This window comes from Scyliorhinus torazame, chromosome 1 (genome assembly GCF_047496885.1).
Source record: "Scyliorhinus torazame isolate Kashiwa2021f chromosome 1, sScyTor2.1, whole genome shotgun sequence".
In the NCBI taxonomy this organism is placed as follows: domain Eukaryota; kingdom Metazoa; phylum Chordata; class Chondrichthyes; order Carcharhiniformes; family Scyliorhinidae; genus Scyliorhinus; species Scyliorhinus torazame.
Window position 1 is genome coordinate 342,653,887 of NC_092707.1, and position 25,107 is coordinate 342,678,993.

The 25,107-nt window shown below is 42.3% G+C and overlaps 1 protein-coding gene across 1 annotated transcript in view; it reads right to left on the reverse strand.

The window, feature by feature from the left end:
• Positions 1 to 1,585: 1,585 nt before the first annotated feature.
• rab3gap2 (RAB3 GTPase activating protein subunit 2 (non-catalytic)) overlaps positions 1,586 to 25,107 on the reverse strand; it is a 117,152-nt gene continuing 93,630 nt past the window's right edge. The window contains exons 26-35 of the mRNA XM_072509477.1: positions 18,972 to 19,078; positions 17,585 to 17,651; positions 14,870 to 14,940; positions 13,850 to 13,885; positions 10,225 to 10,299; positions 7,059 to 7,277; positions 6,611 to 6,700; positions 5,759 to 5,974; positions 4,731 to 4,889; positions 1,586 to 2,587 (exon numbers count right to left, since the gene is read on the reverse strand). Of these exons, the coding sequence (XP_072365578.1) occupies positions 2,438 to 2,587; positions 4,731 to 4,889; positions 5,759 to 5,974; positions 6,611 to 6,700; positions 7,059 to 7,277; positions 10,225 to 10,299; positions 13,850 to 13,885; positions 14,870 to 14,940; positions 17,585 to 17,651; positions 18,972 to 19,078 (1,190 nt within the window). The 3' untranslated portion in view covers positions 1,586 to 2,437. The remainder of the gene's footprint in view (positions 2,588 to 4,730; positions 4,890 to 5,758; positions 5,975 to 6,610; positions 6,701 to 7,058; positions 7,278 to 10,224; positions 10,300 to 13,849; positions 13,886 to 14,869; positions 14,941 to 17,584; positions 17,652 to 18,971; positions 19,079 to 25,107) is intronic.

Genomic DNA, 25,107 nt, shown 5'->3' on the forward strand with positions numbered 1-25,107 from the left:
ATCTAGTTTGCCTTCCAGAAGGCAGTCACGTGATAGAACAATAATGAAATTGTTGGCTAATCTTGACAATTGATGTTAACAACCTACGGCAGACTTCCCCTGGTGTGGAAAGCGTTGGGATCACTACTGTATCCAAAACTATTTTCTGTAAAAAGTCCAATTTGAATTAATGAACACCATCTGTTTCCAAGAGTAACTGTTCCATAAATCTGGCACATTATATCTCTGTACATTAATTTTGTACGTCCCTAATGCAGCTGGTATGTGTTGGTTCCACTGTTTTGGATAAGGTCTCCTTTCAAATCATGAACATGGCAATGATATCACTCAATCTTCACTTTTTCAGATCGAACTTACCCTATTTAAACTGGTCATAACGCAACCCTTCCATCTTGTTAATCTTTGACATTCCCTTTCAATATCACAAAGCAGTTAGCTCACAATTGGTTAATTTAGTGAAAAACAATAAGTGGAATTTCAGACACCAGACCTCAAACAATTTAGCGTGAATTGTCCAGTTGTGATTTTCCACCCATTAAAATGAACTGGAAGAGAAGAATTCATTGAAGTGAATAATTCTGGCCCAATGTTTAGAGAAATTAAGTAACCAAATGTATTAAGACCATTTCAAGTTGGATTATCTTGACTACCAAGCCATCAAATATTTCAGATAGCTTGTCACTAAATATCAATGCAGCACAGTGGTTAGCACTGTTGCTTCACAGCTCCAGGGTCCCAGGTTCGATTCCCGGCTTGGGTCACTATCTGTGCGGAATCTGCATGTTTTCCCTGTACCTGTGTGGGTTTCCTCCCACAGTCCAACGATGTGCGGGTTATGTGGATTGGCCATGCTAAATTGCCCTTGGTGTCCAAAAAGGTTAGGTGGCGTTACGGAGGTGTGGGCTTAAGGTGCTCTTTCCAAAGGCTGGTGCAGACATGATGGACCGAACGGCTTCCCTCTGCACTGTAATGTTACATTTAATTTCTAATAAAGTTACTTTGAACTCTGTAGGAAACCTAATATGCAGAAAGTACAGCATTGAATAAATGGCATTCAATACGTTCTGTTTTAATAATTTGCAAATGTGTTCAGTGTTAAATTAGAAATGCATACTTTCTGAAAGTGATATTTTCTTGAGGAATTATTTTAATTACTCTAGGGGAGAAAAACTGTTCACAACATCCTGTCAAAAAGCACCTTCCTAGCCATGGTTGCTGGCTGGCTGCTAATTCCAGCTTCTATATAGTGTTAGTATTTGGAAGTTCCAGTGATGCAGTCTTCACTTCAGGATGGAATGCTACAACAGGCTCCTGGACTTGTCTGGTTCTCCCCTATGCCAGTTTATGAAAAAAATATACTGTCACAATGGTGTTTTTTAAAACTCCATTAGCTGCTACTGAAAATCTTTGAGAAGGTAGATAATCCTGAGACCACAAATTTGATAAGATTACCCTGTTTGCCTTCAACAACATCTGGTCAAATTTTTTTATTTTTTTTAATTAAAAAGCACTAACTGCAAAGTGCTTTTGCAAGTTTATAGACCATGAACTACATGTCTCTTTAGTTGGACCTCAAGCAAAAACATTTTCACAGAAATTAGTGTTTATTTTAAATAAACTCAGTTTCCAACAACAATTTCACTTGTCACATACACAGTCATTGCACTCCCGTTATTTGTACAAAGAGCATCACAGCATGGATTGAAGAGTTTTTATTTGCTTAATGAGCAATAATTTACAATATTACAGTTGGTCTTTGCCCACTGATTGTGGAAATTTATCTGACTGTACACACTTGGTGTCTGGTGACTGTATACACTTGGTGTCTGATCACTGTTTATTTTGTTACAAATGCAAAAAAATTGAGGGAATAAAAATTTGTCTTTACATTAACAAAATAAACTCAAATTTGTCATTTTGTTTTGTGACATAAGGCTTCATTAAATAGTCATCTACTCTTGGTAGGATGTCTGGGTTAATTACTGCTGAAAAAAATATATTGCAAAATTCTTCTTTCCATTTTCATCTCCAACCGGATTAGAAATCATAGATGTATGGCCCACACTACATAACTCATTCACTACATAATACCTTGAGATACAGACTTGCTTCAGCTGACATCTAATTGGCATAACTACAGCAACACTATGGTTTCTTCTGAGACTGATGCCATCTTTTAGCAGTAAAATGAGATAGCTGAAGCAAAGCTCACATTGTGCAAACATGGACATGCAAAGTGTATTTAGGTAGTAGAATATCACACACAATGGAACTGAAACGAAAGAGTTTAACAGAACTCCGTAACCACCTATAACAATAACCATTTAAGAACATGATTATTCGCAACAGAAAATAGCTCATTTACATCAAAACGATCCAAGCTCTTCACAGCTGGTCAAATCTGGGACCTATGTAAATAAAAATTGGCCAACTCTTGTCACAAGGAGGATATGGCTCCAACTGCTTCGAACAGATGCAGCACCAGGCTGTACTGCCCGTGGTTTTCAGGTAAGAGTTCTATCAATTTGCTCACCAGTCTGGCTGTTGCTACAATTGGCACATCTGTGTTCTGAAGATCTTGAGGATCCTAGAAATAGTACAAACCATGATTATTAGAAAGCAAGAAAGTTGGTTATTCATGATATAAAACAAAGCTTATGTGATGATAACTATTACTGTTAACTTTCACGGTCACTTACTGACACTTAGGATGGCAGACTAATCAGCAGTATGATAATTATTATTCAGTGGGCAAGGAGATGGTGGAAGGTTAACAGCTGAGGGTACTTTAACCCAGTAAGCAGTTGATAGTGCCAGTTCTGGATTATAAATCTGTTGCAGCTAGGTTAGTTTTACAGTCTAGCCATGATTTAATGTTTGCTCATTTCCCTGGCATACCTTCTTAAAAATTTCAGAAATGTAGAACAAAATCTAAAGATTTGACATTGAGGGAAATAACCCGGTATGGAGCAGGAGAATGAGACTAATTAGGTTGCTCTACAGAGAGCTGAGATTGACTTGATGGGCAGAATAGCCTCCTGTGCCATAATGACTGCTTCACATTCCAAGTGGGCTCATAAGGAAATAAACAGTAAAGTCAGCATGAGATAGGGAATTGAGGCAAGTATTTTATTTAAATATTTTTGCATTAGCTCTTCGGTCATAATGACTTTTGGCACATGCTGCTGCAAATTAAAAGTGTATAGCTACTAGGGCAGCACGGCGGCGCAGTGGTTAGCACAGCTGCCTCACGTGCCGAGGTCCCAGGTTCGATCCCGGCTCTGGGTCACTGGGTGGAGTTTGCACATTCTCCCAGTGTTTGCGTGGGTTTCACCCACATAACCCAAAGATGTGCAGGGTAGGTGGATTGGCCATGCTAAATTGCACCTTAATTGGGGAAAAAAAGAATTGGGTACTTAAAAAAAAATGTTGAAACAAGTGTATAGGTCCTACACTCCCATCAATTCTGCACTTCCCATGAATATTTGCTAATCCAGTATAAATCACTGTAGAACTATCTTAATGTTAATATTGCTCTATAATAAGAGTTGTCCATTTAATCTAAAAATGTTGTCCAATAAAATTGAGTGTATTCAACATGTTTTAAGATGAACCCATATTTTAATGTTAAACCTTAAATTATTTTCCACAGACCTGTTTGTACTCCCATTATTGCAATGAATTAGCAAATTAGTTTTCGGAAATAACCAATCATATCAGCACTTCAGCTTAATGGACTGCAGCTAACGTTTTGAATTTAAAGATGGTATCTATTGTTGGAAACGTAAATGTTTGTTTTCCTTGCAATTTTCCCAGTCTTCTCTTTAAACCGAAAATATATACAGGGTCTGTTGGATCCTAAAAATCAGATACTCAAGCCAGGCAGTTTTTCCATGCAGGGCATGGTCAATGGGACCAACAATCAGAGATAATTAATCTGTCAATGAAGGTTTAATTCTTCCCAGTGCATTTTAAATAATCTGCAGCCAATATCCCAACAGGTAGACTACACTTCCTGTTGACAAGCAGCAACAAGTTCACTAATATGCTTCAGGCCACACGGTTTTCACTAGTTTACTTTGGGTTTACCCATGAATGCACTTGGTTCATAAATCTTGGCTCTGGCAAACTAAGCTGTGAACATCCCACGTTGGGAGTCTACAGCAGATTGCTCATGAGTTCAATTTGAAGGCTCAGAACATGGTTTTCCTTCCACATATTTGCTGTGGAGTTGACTGTGAAAATAGTGAAGATCGGTCTTTAAACCTTTCTTTTCACCAATTTCTGTACAAATCCTTGAAGTTAATTCCGACATATTTGATTCACACCAGTAATGCTTTATTTCTCATAAGCATATGATTCAATCATGAGCTTCACTGCTGAGAAATACCAATTCAACATCCAGTTCTCCCAGTGATGTGATGACAATTCACTTGACGCTGTTATTTGTTACTTGAAGTGAAAAGTTCCTAAATTACAGTATTATGCAGTCCAGTGGCCAAAACCCATGCAGATCCTCGTTCTTTTGTGGGATAATTCCATGAGGAGTAAACCAGTCAATACTTTCAGTGCTACCTTGAATAATACAGACTGGATAAGAATTGTCTAGTTCTGAAAGGAAAGCCTATAAAAAGGTCGGTCATACAGAACATAATTTAGTTTTTTTGCACAATGTGTTTGTTCTTTCAGTAAAATGTGAACTTTTTTGATAAAATTATATTAATACTCACCATGGCCTTAAGCCACGTACACAGCGTTGGCGGGAGTCTGGCCAGCAGCTCCATACCTTCCTTAGTTTGAGTATGAAGTAAAGCATATGCAAGCCTCTGACCTGTCAGCACAAGTAATTGGGATGCCAGGACCTCTTGATCATGCACCTGGAGCAGAGCCTGAACAGACAGCAAATGAAACAGACAATGGCTGAAACTTTAGAATCAAATTAAAAAGTGTTCATTAGAATTTCCCCAAACTATTCCAGCATTACATAGACAGCATTCATTAAAAAAACGAATACAGCAGAGGATAAACTGTACATGTGTTCATTAAAATGAAATGAAAGTCACCATTGTCCCCGAGGACCATAGGCTGCTTTCACCTTTTGAGGGAGAGCTGATTGGTGGTGATTTAACCTGAGGGACCTCGGGTGAGGGGCAAGATTGGGAAGGTGGGCCTTCATGGATAACCTCAGTCAGTAAGGGAATTGAACCCACGCTGTCGGTGATGCTCCACATCACGATCCAGCCAGCTGAGCTAACTGACCCCCAAGGAGGCAATATATAAATACAAATTCTTTTTCTGATTTTTGTTGTCTCTCTGTTGGTGACCATCAGCATGTAATTAAAGAGCTGCAATTTGATCAGCTCTACAAATACTGGACATAGGTTCCATTTTCAATATCACAGATGGCAACTTTAATTTCAGCAATAACAAAGTATAACTCTGTCTTATCAAAGTATTTTGCATCAGTTCGGTTATTATGGTTTGTGTAACTTTGCTGCATAAAACCTGGCTGCTATATTTGCCGAAACAACTACAATTCAAAAATAGTTCATTGACTGCTAAGCACTTTGGAATGTCCCTAGCATATGAAGGGCAGTATACAAAAGCAATTGCTTCTCATTTATTGGTTGCTTTAAACTATGAATCCTGACCAATCCAATCTATGTTATTGAGGAAATGCAACAAGAAAATGACTCAGGCCCTCTATTATTTTAATTATCTATTTTAAACAAATGACTGAAAGATGGATATATGTTACCTCTTCACCAATCTGGTCAATTCCATGATTATACAGCTCACATACATAATGTCGACGGATAACATCCTCATTCACTTGGAGGTTCTGAGACAGCTCCACTGCCACAGATGCCCAGTCTTCATTTTGCTCTCGATAAGATTGCTTTTCAGAAGCAGAAACAGTCTGCGGAGGTTTAATTAGGTCTTTCACTGCAGCACTGACTATTTTCATTAGGAACTGGAAGAAAACATTCATAAGTTACTGCACGACAAAACAATTGCACCTGGAAAATATGATACAGTTTCCAAACAAGGTCAGGTCCTTTGTTTTTTTTCTGGATTTTGTACACTTGACAAAGTTCTGTAATTTTCAATCACCTAGAATCAGCTGCAGATTGAAACCGCATGTTTTAGCATCAGTGTAGCCTGTCTGCGTAACACTGGCAAATTAGTATTACAGAAATGATTGTGCACTGTGGATCAAGATACTAAAGACTGATTTCATTTAATATGGGCTGAATTTTTAAACTCCGATGCTAGAAATGGATCAATTCCTAAGCAATTAAAAATTGCAATCTTAAACGCAAGACTGATGCCAGTTTTCCATCAAGTAAAATTTTAAAAATGATAGTATTTTAATTGTTTGGTCAAGCAAATATTACGATATCTCAACTGAATTTCAAGCCAATATGGAGGATGGGAAGAACTGTCACAACACACTTTGTAATTTGACCATTTCTACTAGACACAGATGCAAATGAGAATTTCCAAATTCTAATACAGAAGGTTTGTTTTCTCAATGTCATTAATGTGGCAAATAACAATGCCAAATTGTTGTTTTAACAAGCAACAATCCACTCAATGATGTTATTACCTGCTGTCTGAGTGAGACTATGTTAGGATCCATATCTCCACTTGGCAGCAACTGGATTGATGTTAGCTCCTTGAAAAATGCATTTTTGCCCTAGAAGTAAATTACACAGCACAAACTACGCAACTGCTTTATTGTTTGGGACAGAATTTTCAGTTTTAAGTTATGAATGGCACAAATTACATAAGAATTAAATCATAAAATTAACCTTTAAACCAGCTTTCCTTTAGTCACATATTTCTAAATATACATATATAATGCCTGAACATGGAAAAAAAACGTATTTAAGGTATGAGCTGTGTGGACAACTATTTTTAATTCTGCATTTTGATAAGCAAAGTAGATATAAAATAATAATTAAAGAAGTTGCCATTATTAGCATTAAAAAGTCTCTCTATTGTCTTTCAACACATGACATATGGGGATAAAAAAAGTCAATACAAAAACGTACCTTACTGTCAAATAGACTTAATATTTTGACAGATTTCATCCCAAACAGCATTATTCCATGCATAATGACAGACAAAATATAGTGGTGTTGAACCAACGGATAATGGACATGTCTTTGTTCCAGAGCCAGATCCGCTATTGAAGTCTGACCCTCCACAGATGACCAGGTGTCTTCAATGTCTAGGAATGGTTCCTTCATTTCATCACTGCTAACTTCAGCCTAATAATATATACAAAAAACATTTTAAAAAGGGCAACACGGGGAGGCACTCAATTTTGTGGCAATCATATAAAAAGGTTTAACCTGCATATATTTCTAATTTATTACATAAAATATACAGTACTGATCATTCAGCCTAACTGGTCCATCACTCTTGCTCGAACACTATGAACATAACCTTCTATTACTTCTTCTCTCCATGTTTTTAATCCCGAAATGTATCCATGCTTCAGCTTCAATTACCTCTTCTGTTAGCGACCAATCGTATAAAATGAAAACAAAATTCAAAGATCTTCTGATTCTACTCAATAATTATCATTTATATTAATAAAGATGCCTCCCATTAAAAACAAATGATCAGCACAAAGGTGTATTGGTATGGTGAATACAGGAGGGAGATAGAGAACCTAGTGGAATGATGTAGCGACAACAACCTCTCCCTCAATGCCAGCAAAACTAAAGAGCTGGTCACTGACTTCAGGAAGCAAAGTACTGTACACACCCCTGTCAGCATCAACGGGGCCGAGGTGGAGATGGTTAGCAGTTTCAAATTCAATGGGGTGCACATCTCCAAAAATCTGTCCTGGTCCACCCACGTCGACGCTACCACCAAGAAAGCACAACAGCGCCTATACTTCCTCAGGAAACTAAGGAAATTCGGCATGTCAACATGAACCCTGACCAACTTTTACAAATGCACCATAGAAAGCATCCTATTGGGCTGCATCACTGCCTGGTATGGCAACTGTTCGGCCCAGGACCGCAAGAAACTTCAGAGAGTAGTGAACACAGCCCAGCCCATCACATGAACCTGCCTCCCATCCATTGACTCCATCTAATCCTCCCGCTGCCTGGGGAAAGCGGGCAGCATAATCAAAGACCCCTCCCACCCGTCTTACTCACTCTTCCAACTTCTTCCATCGGGCAGGAGATACAGAAGTCTGAACACGCACGAACAGACTCAAAAACAGCTTCTTCCCCGCTGTCACCAGACTCCTAAATGACCCTCTTATGGACTGACCTCATTAACACTACACCCTGTATGCTTTATCCGATGCCAGTGCTTATGTAGTTACATTGTATATGTTATGTATTTTCTTTTGTTCCCTTTTCTTCCCATGTACTTAATGATCTGTTGAGCTGCTCGCAGAAAAATACTTTTCACTGTACCTCGATACACGTGACAATAAACAAATCCAATCCAATCCAATTAATTGAATATATTTTCCAACATATTACATTTTCTGTTCATAAATGCAGTCATCTTATTTTCAATTTACTTTTATAACAAAACTACAAGATAACAGGCAGTTTTACTTTCACACGTTTACTATGCCCTTTGTAACATAAAGCATTACAAATGTTTCAGTATCGTTTAACACAAGATGGAATCAGAATACGGATTTTAAAAAGTGCAACTTTAATTTTAAAATGTAACGTTACTCATGAAAATTTCTCTGGAACACTGTATAGGCAAAACAAAATACACCCCTCATTACAATCTGTACTTTAGTGTTACAACATAACAGATATTAAGGACCAATTTCAAAGCGACAATCTATCACAGCTTAGGTGGCCGAAGTGAATCATCAGCATGAATATCAGCATGCCAGACAAAACCGTACAAGGATATTTAATATTTCATATGCTAAAACTATCTATAAAGGAACGTTTTCATACGAGTGGTTCTGGAGTGCACAGCCTGGAAGTGTGGTGAAGCCATGTTCAATTGAGGTATTCAAGAGGGCATTAGATGATTACTTGAACAGAAACAATGTGCAGGGGGACTGAGAATAGGCAAGGGAATGGCACTAAGTCACAATGCCCATTTGGAAACCTGGTGCAGACACAATGGGCGGGATTCTCCCGCAATTGGCGGGGCGACCCGTACCGGCGCCAAGAGCGGCACGAACCACTCCGGCATCGGGTCGCCCTGAACTTGCGGAATCCTCCGCACTTCCGGGGGCTAGGACGGCGCTGGAGGGGTTGATGACGCGGCAACCGGCGCGGAAGGGCCGCCGCATGCGCAGGGGGTTTCTTCTCCGCGTCGGCCATGGCGGAGCCTTACAGAGGCCGGCGCGGAGGGAAAGAGTGCCCCCACGGCACAGGTCCGCCCGCAGATCGGTGGACCCTGATCGCGGGCCAGGCCACCGTGGAGGCCCCCCACCCCCGAAGACTCCGCAAGCCGCCCTCCAAGCCAGTTCCCGCCGGGATGGACCATGTCTATTTCACGCTGGTGGGACTGGCTGAAAACAGGTGGCCGCTCAGCCCATCGGGGACCGGAGAATTGCCGGGGTGGCTGCTGCGAACGGCCCCCGACCGGTGCAGCGCGATCCACGTCCCCGCCTGAAAACCGCCGCCAGAGCGGCAGGGCGGGATTCACGCTGCCCCCCGACGACTCTCCGACCCGGCGGGGGGGGGGGGTCGGAGAATCACGCCCAATGAGCCGATTGGCCTCCTTTTGCACTGTAACAATTCTGTGAATCTATTTCTAATATTTCAGAATATTGCTGTTTTTGACAATTGCTGAAGCGACTGGATATCTGTGCTTTGGAACTTTTCCCTTCCTCGTGCATCCAGTTTTGGCATCAACCTCTCGTAGGTCAGCTTAGGTGGGGCTAGCAGTGAATTTAAAAGGCCCTCCTTCTGCACCACCTCATTTCCAATAGTCTGTTGAGGTACGGGATACTTAATTTAATGTTGTTCTATTATGTCGGGTCAAACTCATTAGTAATTTGGTGAAATCAGTTTAAATCCAAATACCAAGAACAAACAAAAGTTGTTAGATTTAAGGAATTTTAATCCCACATTCTACTCGATTCAAACACAGGTCCCAAAAAGTTTAAAAAGTGTTCTAACTATTGATTCTACAAAAAATATTTCTCATATAAAAATCACCAATCCAGACATGATGACATTGTTTAAACGCAATGATTTTTTTTTTTACCTCCATTAACGTTTGAAGAAGCAGTGAGCAAGAGCCAAGGAAAGACGTCACTGCAGTATCACTCATGCCAACATCCTGTCCAGAAAAAAATGAAATACTTCAAATCATCGGTCAGTACTTCCATTTGTTTGAAGAATGTTTTTTGTGGTACTCTTCGCCTCCCCTGCTGAAAGAGCATGCAGCCAGGTAATCAGAATCAAAGCATCTGGTAAAAACTTTAGGAAGAATATAAACAGCTACACAAAGTGGTCCTGTGAATTCTCACTCTCTGGGAGGAAAAAACAATTTCTGTAGCAGTTTCTCTATTACACAGTCAAGATTGGTAACCTGCCATGTAAAGAATAGTAGAAAGAATGAGCACCAATTCAGAGGACTAGCATACTGGAGCAGTGATATTGTGCACCACTCCAGTTGCCAACCTCCATTTTAAGAATTTTGCACCCAGTGCATATTCCAGACACAGAATAGACAAGTGATCACAGATATAAGTGCATGTCGTAGCAACATTCAAGAGAACTTTACATTTACAGGATCTGTAAGTTTAGTGGGTATGGATATTCTCGACTGGATGACAGGGACACAGTATTAGAAAATAGCAGTAAACAGGTAAACAGCAGTACAGAATTGGAACTTCTATATATATATATATATTTATATATATATATATACACACACACACACACACACACACACACACACACACGTGTACACACACCCACCCACACCATTGACTAAATAGAGCTTCACAAGTTGCAAGGTGTACAAGACCAAAGCTAACAACCCTCCCCCCCCCCCACACTTCCTGATTTAATGGCAATTCTTTTTCTTTTATAAAAATATTTTTTATTCTCCTTTTTCAAATTTTCTTCAAAATCTACACCCACCTACAACCAACGGTAACAAATACAACGTCAATCGCCTTATCAACAACAATCCCATCCTCCCATAACCCCCAAACAACAACCCATATGTCAACACAAACATCAAATTAAAAAGGAATCAGGAATCATCCATAGTCACTATCAACATACACAGTCCAATACACTGGTTTAGCAGTGGGCTAAATAGCTGGCTTGTAATGCAGAACGATGCCAGCAGCGCGGGTTCAATTCTCGTACCGACCTCCCCAAACAGGCGCCGGAATGTGGCGACTAGGGGCTTTTCACAGTAACTTCATTGAAGCCTACTTGTGACAATAAGCGATTATTATTATTATAACCCCACCCTGTCTAATGCTCAATGTCATCCAATTCTTGAAAGTGCATAATGAATAACGCTCCTGAATTGTAGAACCCCTCCATCCTTCCTCTCAGTTCAAACTTCACCATCTCAAGAGTCAAGAATTCCAGCAGGTCCCCCCCTCCACGCCAGGGCACAGGGTGGAGGTTGAGCTCCACTCCAACAGGATCCGCCTTCGGGCAATCAACGAGGTGAAGGCTACAACATCTGCCTCCAACCCCGGCATCTCCGACACCCCGAATATGGCCTCCAGAGAGCCCGGGGTCAAGTTCCCGTGCACTACCTTAGAGATAACCCTAAAAAAACTCCCTCCAGTAATCCTCCTGCTTTGGAAAACACCAAAACATATGAACGTGGTTTGCGGGGCCCACCCTCTGCAACGTTCACACACATCGTCGACGCCCTCAAAGAGCCGGCTCATCCTCGCCTTTGTGAGGTGTGCTCTATATACCACCCTCAGCGGTGTTGAGCCCCAACCTCGCGCACAAGGTAGAAGCATTGACTCGCTGGAGCACCACACACCAGAACCCTTGCTCCAGACCCTCTCCCAACTCTTCCACATTGCTTTGATCCCTTCCAGCGGTGCCTTCTCCTCTTCCAAAATAACCCCGTAAACCGCCGACACTAGCCCCTTCTCCAGTCCCCGTCATTAGCAGCTCCTCCAGCAATGTGGAGGCCGGCTCCACCGGGAAGCTCTGTATCTCCTTCTTGGTAAAACCTCGAACCTGCATGTATCTAAACATTTCCCCCTGCTCCAGCCCATACTTCGCTCCCAGCTCCTTCAATCCTGCAAACCGACCTCCTAGAAACAGATCCTTTAGTGTCACAACTCCCTTCTTCTCCCATATCCGAAAATTCCCATCCCACTTCCCTGGCTCAAATCTGTGATTCCTCCAAATCGGCATTTCCCTTGACTCTGCCCCCAACCTGAAGTGCAGGTGAAACTGCCTCCAAATTCTCAACAATGCTTTTACTACCGGACTCACTGAGTATTTCCCTGGGGCCATCGGGAGCGGCGCTGTTGCTGGCGCCTTCAATCCCGACCCCCCCACACAAACTCTCCTCCATTCTGACCCACTACGCATCCACCCCTCTGACCCAGCTCCGCACCGTCTCCACGTTCGCCGCCCAGTAATAATACATCTGGTTCGGAAGAACAAACCCCCCTGACTGCCTTCCCCTCTGTAGCAGCACTTTTCTAGCTCTAGCCATCTTCCCTCCCCATATGAAGGAGGTAATCATTCATCAATCTCTCTAAACCGATGCCTTTGGCAGGAAGATCAGCAGGCATTGAAAAATAAACAAAAATCGCGGCAACACATTCATTTTAATCGCCTGTAATTTAATGGCAATTCTGAACAGAAACCTCATCCTTCATATAGGAAACTGGTACTATTTTATTCAACTGCACATTTGACTTCAATATCAATACTGACAGAAATCCAATGTGTTTAATTATGTAAATGTATTTATACAATGTACTGGAACTTATGCATAATCGATGATGTAACAGTGGTAGCTTACATTTTTATTTAAGCTAAATCAAAGACACGAGAGTAGAAATTAAAATTGAAGGGAGTTAAAAAAAAATGCTTACTACATATTACTTGTGTACTTTGTTGGACAGCACACCAGATTCATCTCTCTTTGAATTCTTTCAGGTGCGACAAATTCGGCTCGATCTCTTCAGGCTGGAAGTCCTAGAGTTGACTATATTTTAACATCCTGCGCTTTCTTTTTTGAATATAAATTTAGAGTATCCAATTCTTTTTTCCAATTAAGGGGCAATTTAGCATGGCCAATCTACCTATCCTGCACATCTTTGGGTTGTGGGGGTGAGACTCATGCAGACACAGGGAGAATGTGCAAACTCCACACGGACAGTGACCCGGGGCCTGGTCCTCAGCGCCGTGAGACAGCAGTGATAACCACTGTGCCGACATGCTGCTCCAACATCCTGCATTTTCTATTGCTTTAGAACAGAGATGAGATGGAATTTCTTCTGCCAGAGGGTGGTGAATCTATGGAACACTTTGCCTTAGAAGGCTGTGGAAGCCAAATCACTGAATGTCTCTAAGACAGAGATAGATAGGTTCTTGATTAATAAGGGGATCAGGAATTATGGAGAGAAGGCAGGAGAATGGCAGCAAAAATGTAAGCAGTTTTACCAAAGGACTTATGCCCCTATACTAAATACGAATTCTCCCCAGGGGATGAGAAAATATCAGCTACGATTGAATGGCGGAGCAGACTTGATGGGCCAAGTGGCCTAATTCTGCTCCTATGTCTTATGGTCTTATAAAGAAATTAAAACTGAAAAGATTTCTAGCTCCGGTGAAGATTCACCTGGGCTAACGCAGTCCCCGAATATTTTCAAAATACTCACTCTTCTGCATAGTCTGTCTTTTGGTGCCTTGCCAACCTATTAAAAAACAATATTGATCAGTTTTAATGCCCCCGTTCAATACAAGTCAAGTGACTAGAATATCTGATAATCATGCAAGAATGTAAATTGTGCTTTGTCAACAGATTGAAATTAACAGAATTTCCTTATAAATTTACCAACAGAAAGAAGGTATTGCATGGTATTTAAACTATACAAAACCAGCCTCCCCAAAATACTTCAATTACTTAGCATGTAACAAACTGAATTGCTCTAGGGTAACCAGCTATGGAAACTTACTTTAGTATTGTCACGAGTTGGATAAGACCTGGATGCAGGAAGTCAGTGGCATCAAGCAATTTAAATCATCGAGTCACTGCAGCAACAGGGTGGTCTAGTTTGACAAGGTGTGCGCAAAAACAATATCTCTTAGTTCTGGATTACAGACCAAAGCCATTGCTAGCATTGGGAGTATTGTGGCAGTGTTCCATATCTGTCAATCCATCAACTCTTTCAGCCTTGACATTATTAGTATACTAGTCATTTCTAGATATCACTTCAATTTGATATGTAAATGTTCACTAGTTGGCAGCAAAAATGTAAGCAGTTTTACCAAAGCACTTATGCCCCTATACTAAATAAGAAAATTATTTTTTATAATTGTCAATATCCAATTTCCTAATGAATCCCCAAGTTCAATTTTTCTACAAACACTTTAGTAGGTTGTCAGTGCCCTTCATCAGGACCAGACTTTTCCTGTCTAAATCATACTGTCACTTCCTGGCTCGGGAAGAGAAAAAGTACAGGGAGAAAGTTTTATGCACTTGTTTGCATTTGCTCAAATACATTCAGGAAGTTTGATCCAAGGCCAAAGAGCATTTTATAATTTACACTATTACTATTCTTGACTTAATCTCCTCGCTATTTATTTTATTTCTTACTTTTGTTGTTCTGATTTATGTAGTTAAACTGTAACATTAACACCATAATGGAAATTTCTTCAATTAAATGCTCAGCTTTCACCTTATCCATTAGGTATGCAGCTGCTGACAGTCTCTTCACAATAAAGGTGTTCCACATCATTATAGCAATGCCTGCATAGAAAAAAAAAGTATTCAGCTACATACAATAAATGCTGTGACTTAGCCCAATTTCATTAATTGATTAAAAGAATTAGTAAAATATTCAATTTTATGCAATAAACTTGGATTTAATACTGTCCATGTACACAATTCCAATTGAAATCATGTAGGTCAACAGTTGTTTTTGATAATGGGGTTTTCTGTTATGCTCACCAGGTAGCAATGTGGAACTAGTTTCTGTAGTCTGCTATTTTGTGTGTAAAATCCTGTGCCACACCCCCACCATCTCTGGCCCAGTAATTTAAATTTACAATTTAATATTTCAGATTTTTTACATTCTTGCAAGAACAGTTGCACGTTTCTCAATGATCTTGCAACTCCACGGTTTCTGTCATGTTTCACTTTTGGGTTATCTGCTGAGCCCCAGTCTGTCACATCTGGGAAGTGTCACCTAGCCCCTATGCTGACAACCACAACCACCAATCTACCTGAATCAGCTTACTCAGTTCACTTGTTAGCCCTCCAGCTCACGCTGTCACTCTCCCTTTGTGTATGAACGAATAAATAATGGCCAAGATCAAAAAAATGACCCCAGTTCATTTTGTTAGCCTGCTGCTCCCTGCTTGTTATTGGCCTCTGTGCTGGTCAATGATTCAGTAACACCACTACACAACAAGATTTTTTAAACACTGCTCGGGCCAGAGTACACCCATACACATATTGATGTTCTTGCCATTATCAGCAACTGATAAAATGTTTTCATTGCACTTTGGAATGGGAAGTTGCAATTCGTTCTTGAATGGATAAGTGTTTTCCCTTCTGTCTCACTGCTCAGTAAGTCACACAATATGTTGTTTATCATTGGTCACACCACATTAAAAAAATGGTCTTGCCTCACCAACTGCTTGAACTTTGAGGAATTTACTAAGTTGGCTGCTGCAGGCTGTCAGGTTAAGAAAACATATCTTGATTTTCAAAAGTCTTTCACAAGTTTACGGTGGCTGAATAAGTGAAATTGCATGGTGTTTCTGGATTTTACCTGTGTTTCTGAACATTTTTCTGTGAAAACTCAGTAGTCTTGATCATTATTAAATAATGGATTACTAAATGAACTTAATATTCATTACTTCTCTTTATAAAACCAAAGGATACAGACTGATAGAAATTGGCTTTCTAGTTAGCTATAGATGATAAAGGTAAAAGGTTTAATTGATAACTCATTAAGAGTAATTAACTAAATCATATTAACCACGAGAGTGAAGAAAGTCGAATCGCTGGGAACATTTTGCAAATTGCTCGAGACTTGCTAGAGACTGAAGGAACAGTGACGTCAAATAGCTAAAAGGCCCCATTGTGTTTCTATGGTAACAACCAGTCTAGGGAGATAAGTCCTTGTGAAGAATTCTCAAACGATGGAATGGGAAATTCACATCAATATCTTTAAATACATATTTATCTTAAATTGACGGACAGACAGTTTGGCCGAATTGAGTGAATTATAAATTAGTTACATAGATTACATAGAACATACAGTGCAGAAGGAGGCCATTCGGCCCATCGAGTCTGCACCGACCCACATTAATCCCTCACTTCCACCCAATAACCCCTCCCAACCCTTATGGACACTACGGGTAATTTAGCATGGCCAATCCACCTAACCTGCACGTCTTTGGACTGTGGGAGGAAACCGGAGCACCCGGAGGAAACCCACGCGGACACGGGGAGAACGTGCAAACTCCGCACAGACAGTGACCCAGCGGGGAATCGAACCTGGGACCCTGGCGCTGTGAAGCCACAGTGCTAATCACTTGTGCTACCGTGCTGCCCGTTAAAGCCAATCACAGCTGTAAAGAAGGAGATACCTTAAGATAATAATCTCCTTAAGAATCATTTGTCGGGATGGAAAAATCCATTCCGGAATCAATCTATCTCTTTCTGAAACCTCTTTTCTTTGCTTGCTTTTGTTAAATCGCCATCTTTCTTTTGTATAAATCACTCAGTCATTTTATACTGTGTATTATGATTTGAAGAATTACCACGATTTGTAATTGAATGAAAGCTCAACTACTCTATTCGCTAAAGACAATCAATCTGACCTAATTTTGTATTCACAAATAAAGTTTACCAGTGGCACAAGCTGACAAATAAAGTTCAACTGAACTTTGCCAAAAACCACAGACTTGACCTCTGTTATTTGGGAACTAAGAAGGGATCACAGATATCCAGTGTTCCGAATAGACACAAAGATCCATCACAGACTAAGATGATGTTGGAAAATGGGAAGGGTTTCTTGTAGGTAACACACTTTCAACAATAGTGAGAACAGTAAATTGAAAGCAGTAATAATCTTTATTTGTGTCACAAGTAGGCATGCATTAACACTGGAATGAAGTTACTGTGAAAATCCCTAGTCGCCATACTCTGGCGCCTGCGAGATAGGTAGATAGCACTTGACTTCAAAGAACTGTGTTTGAAGGACTGGAGTTAACAAGTATAGTAGCTGTGGGGTTTGAAGAGAACTGAGGATCCCTGGACATGGTCGCAAATGTGGATTTAGGATCTTTGCAGAGGCCTGGTCCCCAGATACACATTAGAATTTACTACATTTATGTACTTAAACAGTATGCACACCATGCTAGCCATAACAAGTACTAACCACGTTGAACATGAGCATTGCCAATACATTTCAGATGGTCCACAGATATGCTCAAAAAACGGCCTTCCTAGAAGACAAAAGACAAAGCATATTCTGTGAAATCACAACATTTAGTTAACTTTCAAACCAGAAAAGCCCAAGTGAAAATATTTATAAAATTATGTTTTACGTAAGAATAATCTTTATTAGTGTCACAAGTAGGCTTACATTAACACTGCAATGACGTTACTGTGAAAAGCCCCGAGTTGCCTCACTCAGGCGCCTGTTCGGGTACACGGAGGGAGAATTCAGAACTAACAAACACGTCTTTCGGGACTTGTGGGAGGAAACCCACGGAAAACGTGCAACTCCGCACAGTGACCCAAGCCGGGAATCAAACCCGGGTCCCTGGCGCTGCAAAGCAACTGTGCTAACCTCTGTGCTACTGTGCCGCCCTATAAACTTTAGGTAAATAATATAAACTTAAGACATCAAAAAATTACTATTTACAATTCATACAGAATATAGACAGTGAGCATTAAAAGCTGACAACGTTAAAAATAACTGTACGTTCATAACCACACATCATGCAAAGTGCAAGCTGCTGCATAAAGTTTTCACGGAAAACTCTATGGACGCATGCAACAACAATGCTCATTTTGATAGATGGTTTAACATAGAAAAATGTCAGAAGGCAATTCACAAGACACAATCAGATGAAACCAAAAGGGGCAAATTTAAGGAGTTGTGGCTAAAGATTTAGTCAGGGAGAGCCTTGAAATAGGAATGATTGCTAACGGAAATTCCGTAGTTTAGGATTTTGACAGCTAAGGCACAGCCACAAAAGCTCAACAGTGCACTTTTAGCCTGCAGAATTCTCTCTCATATTAATAATATTGGCTCGAGCTCAGGATCCGTATAATGAGTTAATCATCATTTGCTTTTGGAGCACTCATTAAACTAATGGGAATTCTGCGAGTTGCCTGTTACTGTATTTTCTATGATAAATGTGCTCCCAGCAACTAACAGTCAATTTCATAAAGAAACTATTTTTGTTTATGTAATTAAAGGCACAATTATTTTAATTTAGATTTTAAATACAATTCTTCATCTGATATTATAAACAAACACTGACACAATAATACAGGGGGCATTCTTGAAAATAATCTTTGCCATTTGCCGTAACAATGAATATCCCTCTAAAGTATAACTGTTCCGTTAATAGTCCTTTTATAACATATACAAACAGCCTGGGACTATAAGTGAACATTGAATTTTAACTGCTACTGGTGAACTGCACTAGCTTTCAGCCAGTCATTATTTTAGTGCAACATAAAGAGCCACTTTGTGATTTTAATAACGTGCAAAACTTCAAACTTAAATCTGAAGAATTGTGTATTGTCTTTACCTCTGGATCTTTGTTCCATTGCACTACGTATTCCCAACAACAATGAGCATGAAGAACATCCACTTCTAGACTGCAGGGGAATCGCTCATAAGCCAATTGAAGCAACTCTGTAACGATAAAAACCTTTAAAAATAAGAGCAAACTAGCATTCTGTGGACAGAAGTTCTCTATTAAAGCCCACAGTATCTATTGTGCAAAATATTAAGTATCTAAATGTATTCTATTGTATACTATGACTCAGAATTAATGTAACAATCAAACAAAGTATGTATGCATTTACAGCATAGTCTTAAAATAATGAATCTGATTCAAATGTCAAGGGCATGATAAAGGCGTTTGGAGATGATATAAAAATTAGTTGTTTAGTTGACGGTGAGGAGGAAAAGCTCTAGACTGCAGGAAGATTTGGGTGGTCTGGTCAGTTGCCCAAATAAAATGGAATTATATCTGGAGAAGTGCGGGGAAATTAATTTTGGGAGTTGTCACAAGATGTGAGAATAAACAAGAAATGGAAGGATAAAACCAAATTACTGCGGATGCTGGAATCTGAAACCAAAGAAAATGCTGGAAAATCTCAGCAGATCTGGCAGCATCTGTCGGGAGAGAAAAGAGCGAACATTTCGAGTCCAGGTGACCCTTTGTCAAAGATAAAAGACAGAGAAAGTGGGAAATACTTATTCTGTGGCGTGAGAGAATGAAAGATGGGTCATATGTCACAGAAATGGAAGGATATGGAATAGTGTGGAGAAACATTGGGACATTGGAGTGTATGCCACATATACTTAAAGATAGTATGACAGATAAGGATGGCTCAGAATGCATATGGAATGCTTTCTTTTATTAGCCAAGGCAATAGAATACAAGACCAGGGATGTTAGTCTAGAACTGAATACAACACAAGTCAACCACAGCTCGAGTACTGTGTGCATTCTTGTCACCACACTACAGAAAAGATGTGACTGGACTGGAAAGGTTGCAGAAGAGATTTTGGAGGATGCTGCCAGGACTGGAGAATTTTAACTATGTGGAAAATTAGATAGGTTTAGGCTGTTTCTCTTGTAAAATTTACTTTATATTCACTAATGTTCTTTAGAGGAGGAATTTTGCTGTCCTTACCCATTCTGGCCTTTCTGTGACTCCAAACACACAACAATGTGTTGAACTCATAGCTGAGCTCTGAAATGGCTTTGCAAACCACTCACGTTGTATGAAATCACTACGAAACAATCCTAGAACATGGGGGCTATTTTGAGAATAAGAACTCAGATGGGAAGAATTTCTTCACTCAAAGCATTTTGAATCTTTGAAATTCTCTATCTCAGACGGATGTGGGTGCTCTGTCATTGAATAATCTTAAGGCTGAGATATACAGAATTTTGTTGTCTCAGGGAATATAGGGAGTAAGTAGGCAGGAAGGTGGAGATGAGGCAGAAGATCAACCATGATCGTATTAAGTGGCAGAATAGGATCAATAAGTGGCAGAATAGGATCAATAAGCTGTATGATCTACTCCTGTGCCTTTAGGAATATGCCACCAGACATTGACCAAGGCACTGGGCAAGATAACACACTCAGCCAAGTGAACCCTGCAAAGTCCTCCTCAATAATATCTGGGGACTGATTTTAAAAATAAAAATATTTTATTCAGGCATTTTCATAAAAAACAAACTGAAGCTGAAGTAAAATTATACAACGTTATAAATAATCAACACCCACTCCCCCCCCCCCCCCCGTTCCCACCATGCCCCCTCCTCCCATCCACATTTTAACCCCCCATATCTCCCCCACAAATCCCCCCCCCCTCCCCTTTTGCTGACACCTCAATCCTCCTTAAAGAAATCAATGAACGGCTTCCAACTTCGAGCAAACCCATCAACTGAGCCCCTCAGGACAAAGTGACCTTCTCCAGCCTCAGGAATTCTGCCAGATAGCGCACCCCGCCCCCCCCCCCCCCCCCCCCCCGCTTCTGGCGGCTCGGAGTCCCTCCATCCAAGTAAGATTCATCTCCGGGCTATCAGGGAGGGAAAGGCCAGAGAGGGATCTACCGGGGGGGGGGGGGGGGGGGGGGGTTTAACTGATTTGCTGCTGCTAAAGGGAAGGGGGAGCTGTTACGGGATGGAATGGGATGGGAGGGCGCCGTCGGGGGATAAGCGGGTGCGTGGGAACCGGGTGAGGAGCTGGTCTAAAAAAGGGGATGGCTAGTCGACGAGGGGTGGGGGGGTAAAGAGCCCCCCAACCCGGTTGATCACGTGGACCTTGAGAGGGTTGAATGGGCCGATTAAGAGGGCAAGGGTACTTGCGCACCTAAAGAAGCTAAAGGCAGACGTGGTCATGCTTCAGGAGACGCACCTGAAACTGGCGGATCAGGTCAGATTAAGAAAAGGATGGGTGGGACAGGTATTCCACTCGGGCTTGGATGCGAAAAATAGAGGAGTGGCAATACTGGTGGGGAAACGGGTATTGTTTGAGGCGAAGACCATAGTGGCGGACAGTGGGGGTAGATACGTGATGGTGAGTGGCAGATTGCAAGGTGAGGCGGTGGTGCTGGTGAATGTATATGCCCCGAACTGGGATGACGTGAACTTTATGAAGCGTATGTTGGGGCGCATCCCGGACCTGGAGATGGGAAAGTTGGTAATGGGGGGGGGGGGGCGGGGGGGGGACTTCAACACGGTGCTGGACCCAAGGCTGGACCGGTCCAGATCTAGGACCGGGAGGAGGCCGGCAGCGGCCAAGGTGCTTAAGGGCTTTATGGAGCAGATGGGAGGAGTGGATCCCTGGAGATTTACTAGGCCAAGGAGTAAAGAGTTTTCCTTCTTCTCCCATGTCCACAAAGTGTACTCCCGGATAGACTTCTTTGTCCTGGGAAGGGCGCTGATCCCGAAGGTGGCAGGAACGGAGTATTCGGCTATAGCCATTTCAGATCATGCCCCACATTGGGTAGATCTGGAAGTAGGAGAGGAAAAGGAACAGCGCCCACTCTGGAGATTAGATATGGGACTGTTGGCGGACGAGGGGGTATGTGTAAGGGTGAGGGGATGTATTGAAAGGTACCTAGAGATTAATGATGACGGAGAGGTCCAGGTGGGAGTGGTCTGGAAGGCGCTGAAGGCGGTGGTTAGAGGGGAGCTGATCTCCATAAGGGCCCATAAGGGGAAACAAGAGGGTAAAGAAAGGGAGAGATTGTTGAGGGAGATTTTGAGGGTGGATCGGCAATATGCGGAGGCTCCAGATGAAGGGCTATACAGGGAAAGACGGAGATTGCACACAGACTTTGACTTGTTGACCACGGGTAAGGCGGAGGCACAATGGAGGAAGGCACAGGGAGTGCAGTATTGTTATGGAGAGAAGGCGAGCCGGCTGCTGGCCCAACAACTTAGGAAGAGGGGCGGCGAGAGAGATCGGAGGGGTTAGAGACGAGGAGGGAAAGATGGAACAGGGAGCGGAGAGTGTGAACGGGATGTTTAAGGTATTTTACGAGAGGCTATATAAGGCTCAACCCCAGGAAGGGAAAGAGGGAATGATGCGTTTCCTAGACCAGCTGGAGTTCCCGAAGGTTGAGGAACAGGAGATGACAGGACTGGGAGCGCAGATTGAGGTGGAGGAGGTGGTAAAAGGAATTGGGAACATGCAGGCAGGGAAGGCCCCGGGACCGGATGGGTTCCCGGTGGAGTTCTATAGGAAATACGTGGACCTGCTGGCCCCACTTCTGGCGAGAACCTTTAATGAGGCTAGGGAAAGGGGGACACTACCCCCGACGATGTTGGAGGCGACGATATCGCTGATCCTGAAAAGAGACAAAGACCCGCTGCAGTGCGGGTCATACAGGCCTATTTCCCTCTTGAACGTAGATGCCAAGCTTTTGGCCAAGGTGATGGCGACGAGGATAGAGGACTGTGTCCCTGGGGTGGTGCATGATGATCAAACGGGGTTTGTTAAAGGGAGGCAATTGAATGCTAATATACGGAGGCTGCTGGGGGTGATGATGATGCCCCCACCGGAGGGGGAGGCGGAGATAGTGGTGGCGATGGATGCAGAGAAAGCATTTGATAGAGTGGAGTGGGACTACCTGTGGGAAGTACTGAGGAGATTTGGATTTGGAGAGGGGTTCATTAGATGGGTTCAGCTCCTGTACAGGGCCCCGGTGGCAAGTGTGATTACAAATAGGCAACGATCTGACCACTTCCGACTATATAGGGGTACAAGACAGGGATGTCCCCTGTCCCAGTTACTGTTTGCGTTGGCAATTGAGCCACTGGCCATAGCGCTGAGGGGCTCTAGGAAGTGGAGGGGGGTACTTAGAGGAGAAGAGCATCGGGTGTCATTATACGCGGATGATTTGTTGTTGTATGTCGCGGACCCAGTGGAGGGGATGCCTGAGATAATGCAGACACTCAGGGAGTTTGGAGAATTTTCAGGATATAAATTGAATATGGGGAAGAGTGAACTGTTTGTGATGCACCCCGGGGAACAGGACAGGGGAATAGACGATTTACCGTTGAGGAGGGTAACAAGGGATTTCCGGTATTTAGGGATCCAGGTGGCCAGGAACTGGGGAACCTTGCATAAGCTTAACTTGGCATGACTGGTAGAGCAGATGGAAGAGGACTTTAGGAGGTGGGACATGGCACCCCTGTCATTGGCAGGCCGGGTGCAGGCGGTTAGAATGGTGGTCCTTCCGAGGTTTCTTTTTGTGTTCCAGTGCCTCCCTGTACTGATTACAAAGGCCTTTTTTAAGAAGGTGGACAAGAGTATTATGAGCTTTGTGTGGGCTGGAAAGACCCCAAGAGTAAAGAGGGGGTTCCTGCAGCGCAGTAGGGACAGAGGGGGACTGGCACTGCCGAGTCTAAGTGATTATTATTGGGCCGCCAACGTGTCAATGATATGTAAGTGGATGGGGGAAGGGGAAAGAGCAGCGTGGAAAAGACTGGAGATGGCGTCCTGTAGGGGAACTAGTCTAAAAGCACTGGCGACGGCGCCGTTACCGTTCTCTACGAAAAAATACACCACAAACCCAGTGGTGGTGGCAACTCTGAAAATTTGGGGGCAGTGGAGACGACATAAGGGAGTGACGGGTGCCTCAGTGTGGTCCCCGATAAGGAACAACCATAGGTTCGTCCCGGGAAGGATAGATGGGGGATTTAAATCTTGGCAGCGAGCAGGAATTGCGAAATTGAAGGACTTGTTCTTAGACGGGACGTTCGCGAGTCTGGGAGCACAGACAGAAAAATATGGGTTGCCACCTGGGAATGCATTTCGCTATATGCAAGTGAGGGCATTTGTGAGGCAACAGGTGAGGGAATTTCCGCAGCTCCTGGCGCAAGAGATCCAGGACAGAGTGATTTCAGGGGCATGGGTGGGTGATGGCAGGGTGTCAGATATATATAGGGAAATGAAAGACGAGGGGGAGACGATGGTAGAGGAGCTGAAGGGAAAATGGGAGGAGGAGCTGGGGGAAGAGATTGAGGAGGGGCTGTGGGCAGATGCCCTAAGTAGGGTAAACTCTTCGTCCTCGTGTGCTAGGCTCAGCCTGATACAATTCAAGGTTCTACACAGGGCGCATATGACTGGAGCAAGGCTGAGTAGATTTTTTGGAGTGGAGGATAGGTGCGGGAGATGCGCGGGAAGCCCGGCGAACCACACCCACATGTTTTGGTCCTGTCCGGTATTGCATGGGTTCTGGGTGGGTGTGGCAAAAGTGATTTCAAAGGTGGTGGGGGTCTGGGTCGAACCAGGCTGGGGGTTGGCTATATTTGGGGTTGCAGATGAGCCGGGAGTGCAGGAGGCGAGAGAGGCCAGTGTTTATATATTAGTTATTTATATTAGATGTTACGAAATTACTATTTTAGTTACTATTTCTGTTGTTTCTTATTTTGTTGTTGGCAGTTGCTGTTAGTTAGCATATTATTTATTTAAAAAAACGATCAATGTATATATTATTACAAAGTTGTAAAATGGGAAATTTTTGTTTGATCGAAAAACTTTAATAAAATATATTTATTTAAAAAAAAGGGCGGGAAAGGCCAAGACAAAGAACAAAGACATCGGCCTCTCTCGCCCTCTGGACTCCTGAATCTTCCGACACCCCGAATATCGCTACCTCTGGACTCGGGACCACCTTTACCTCTAACACCTC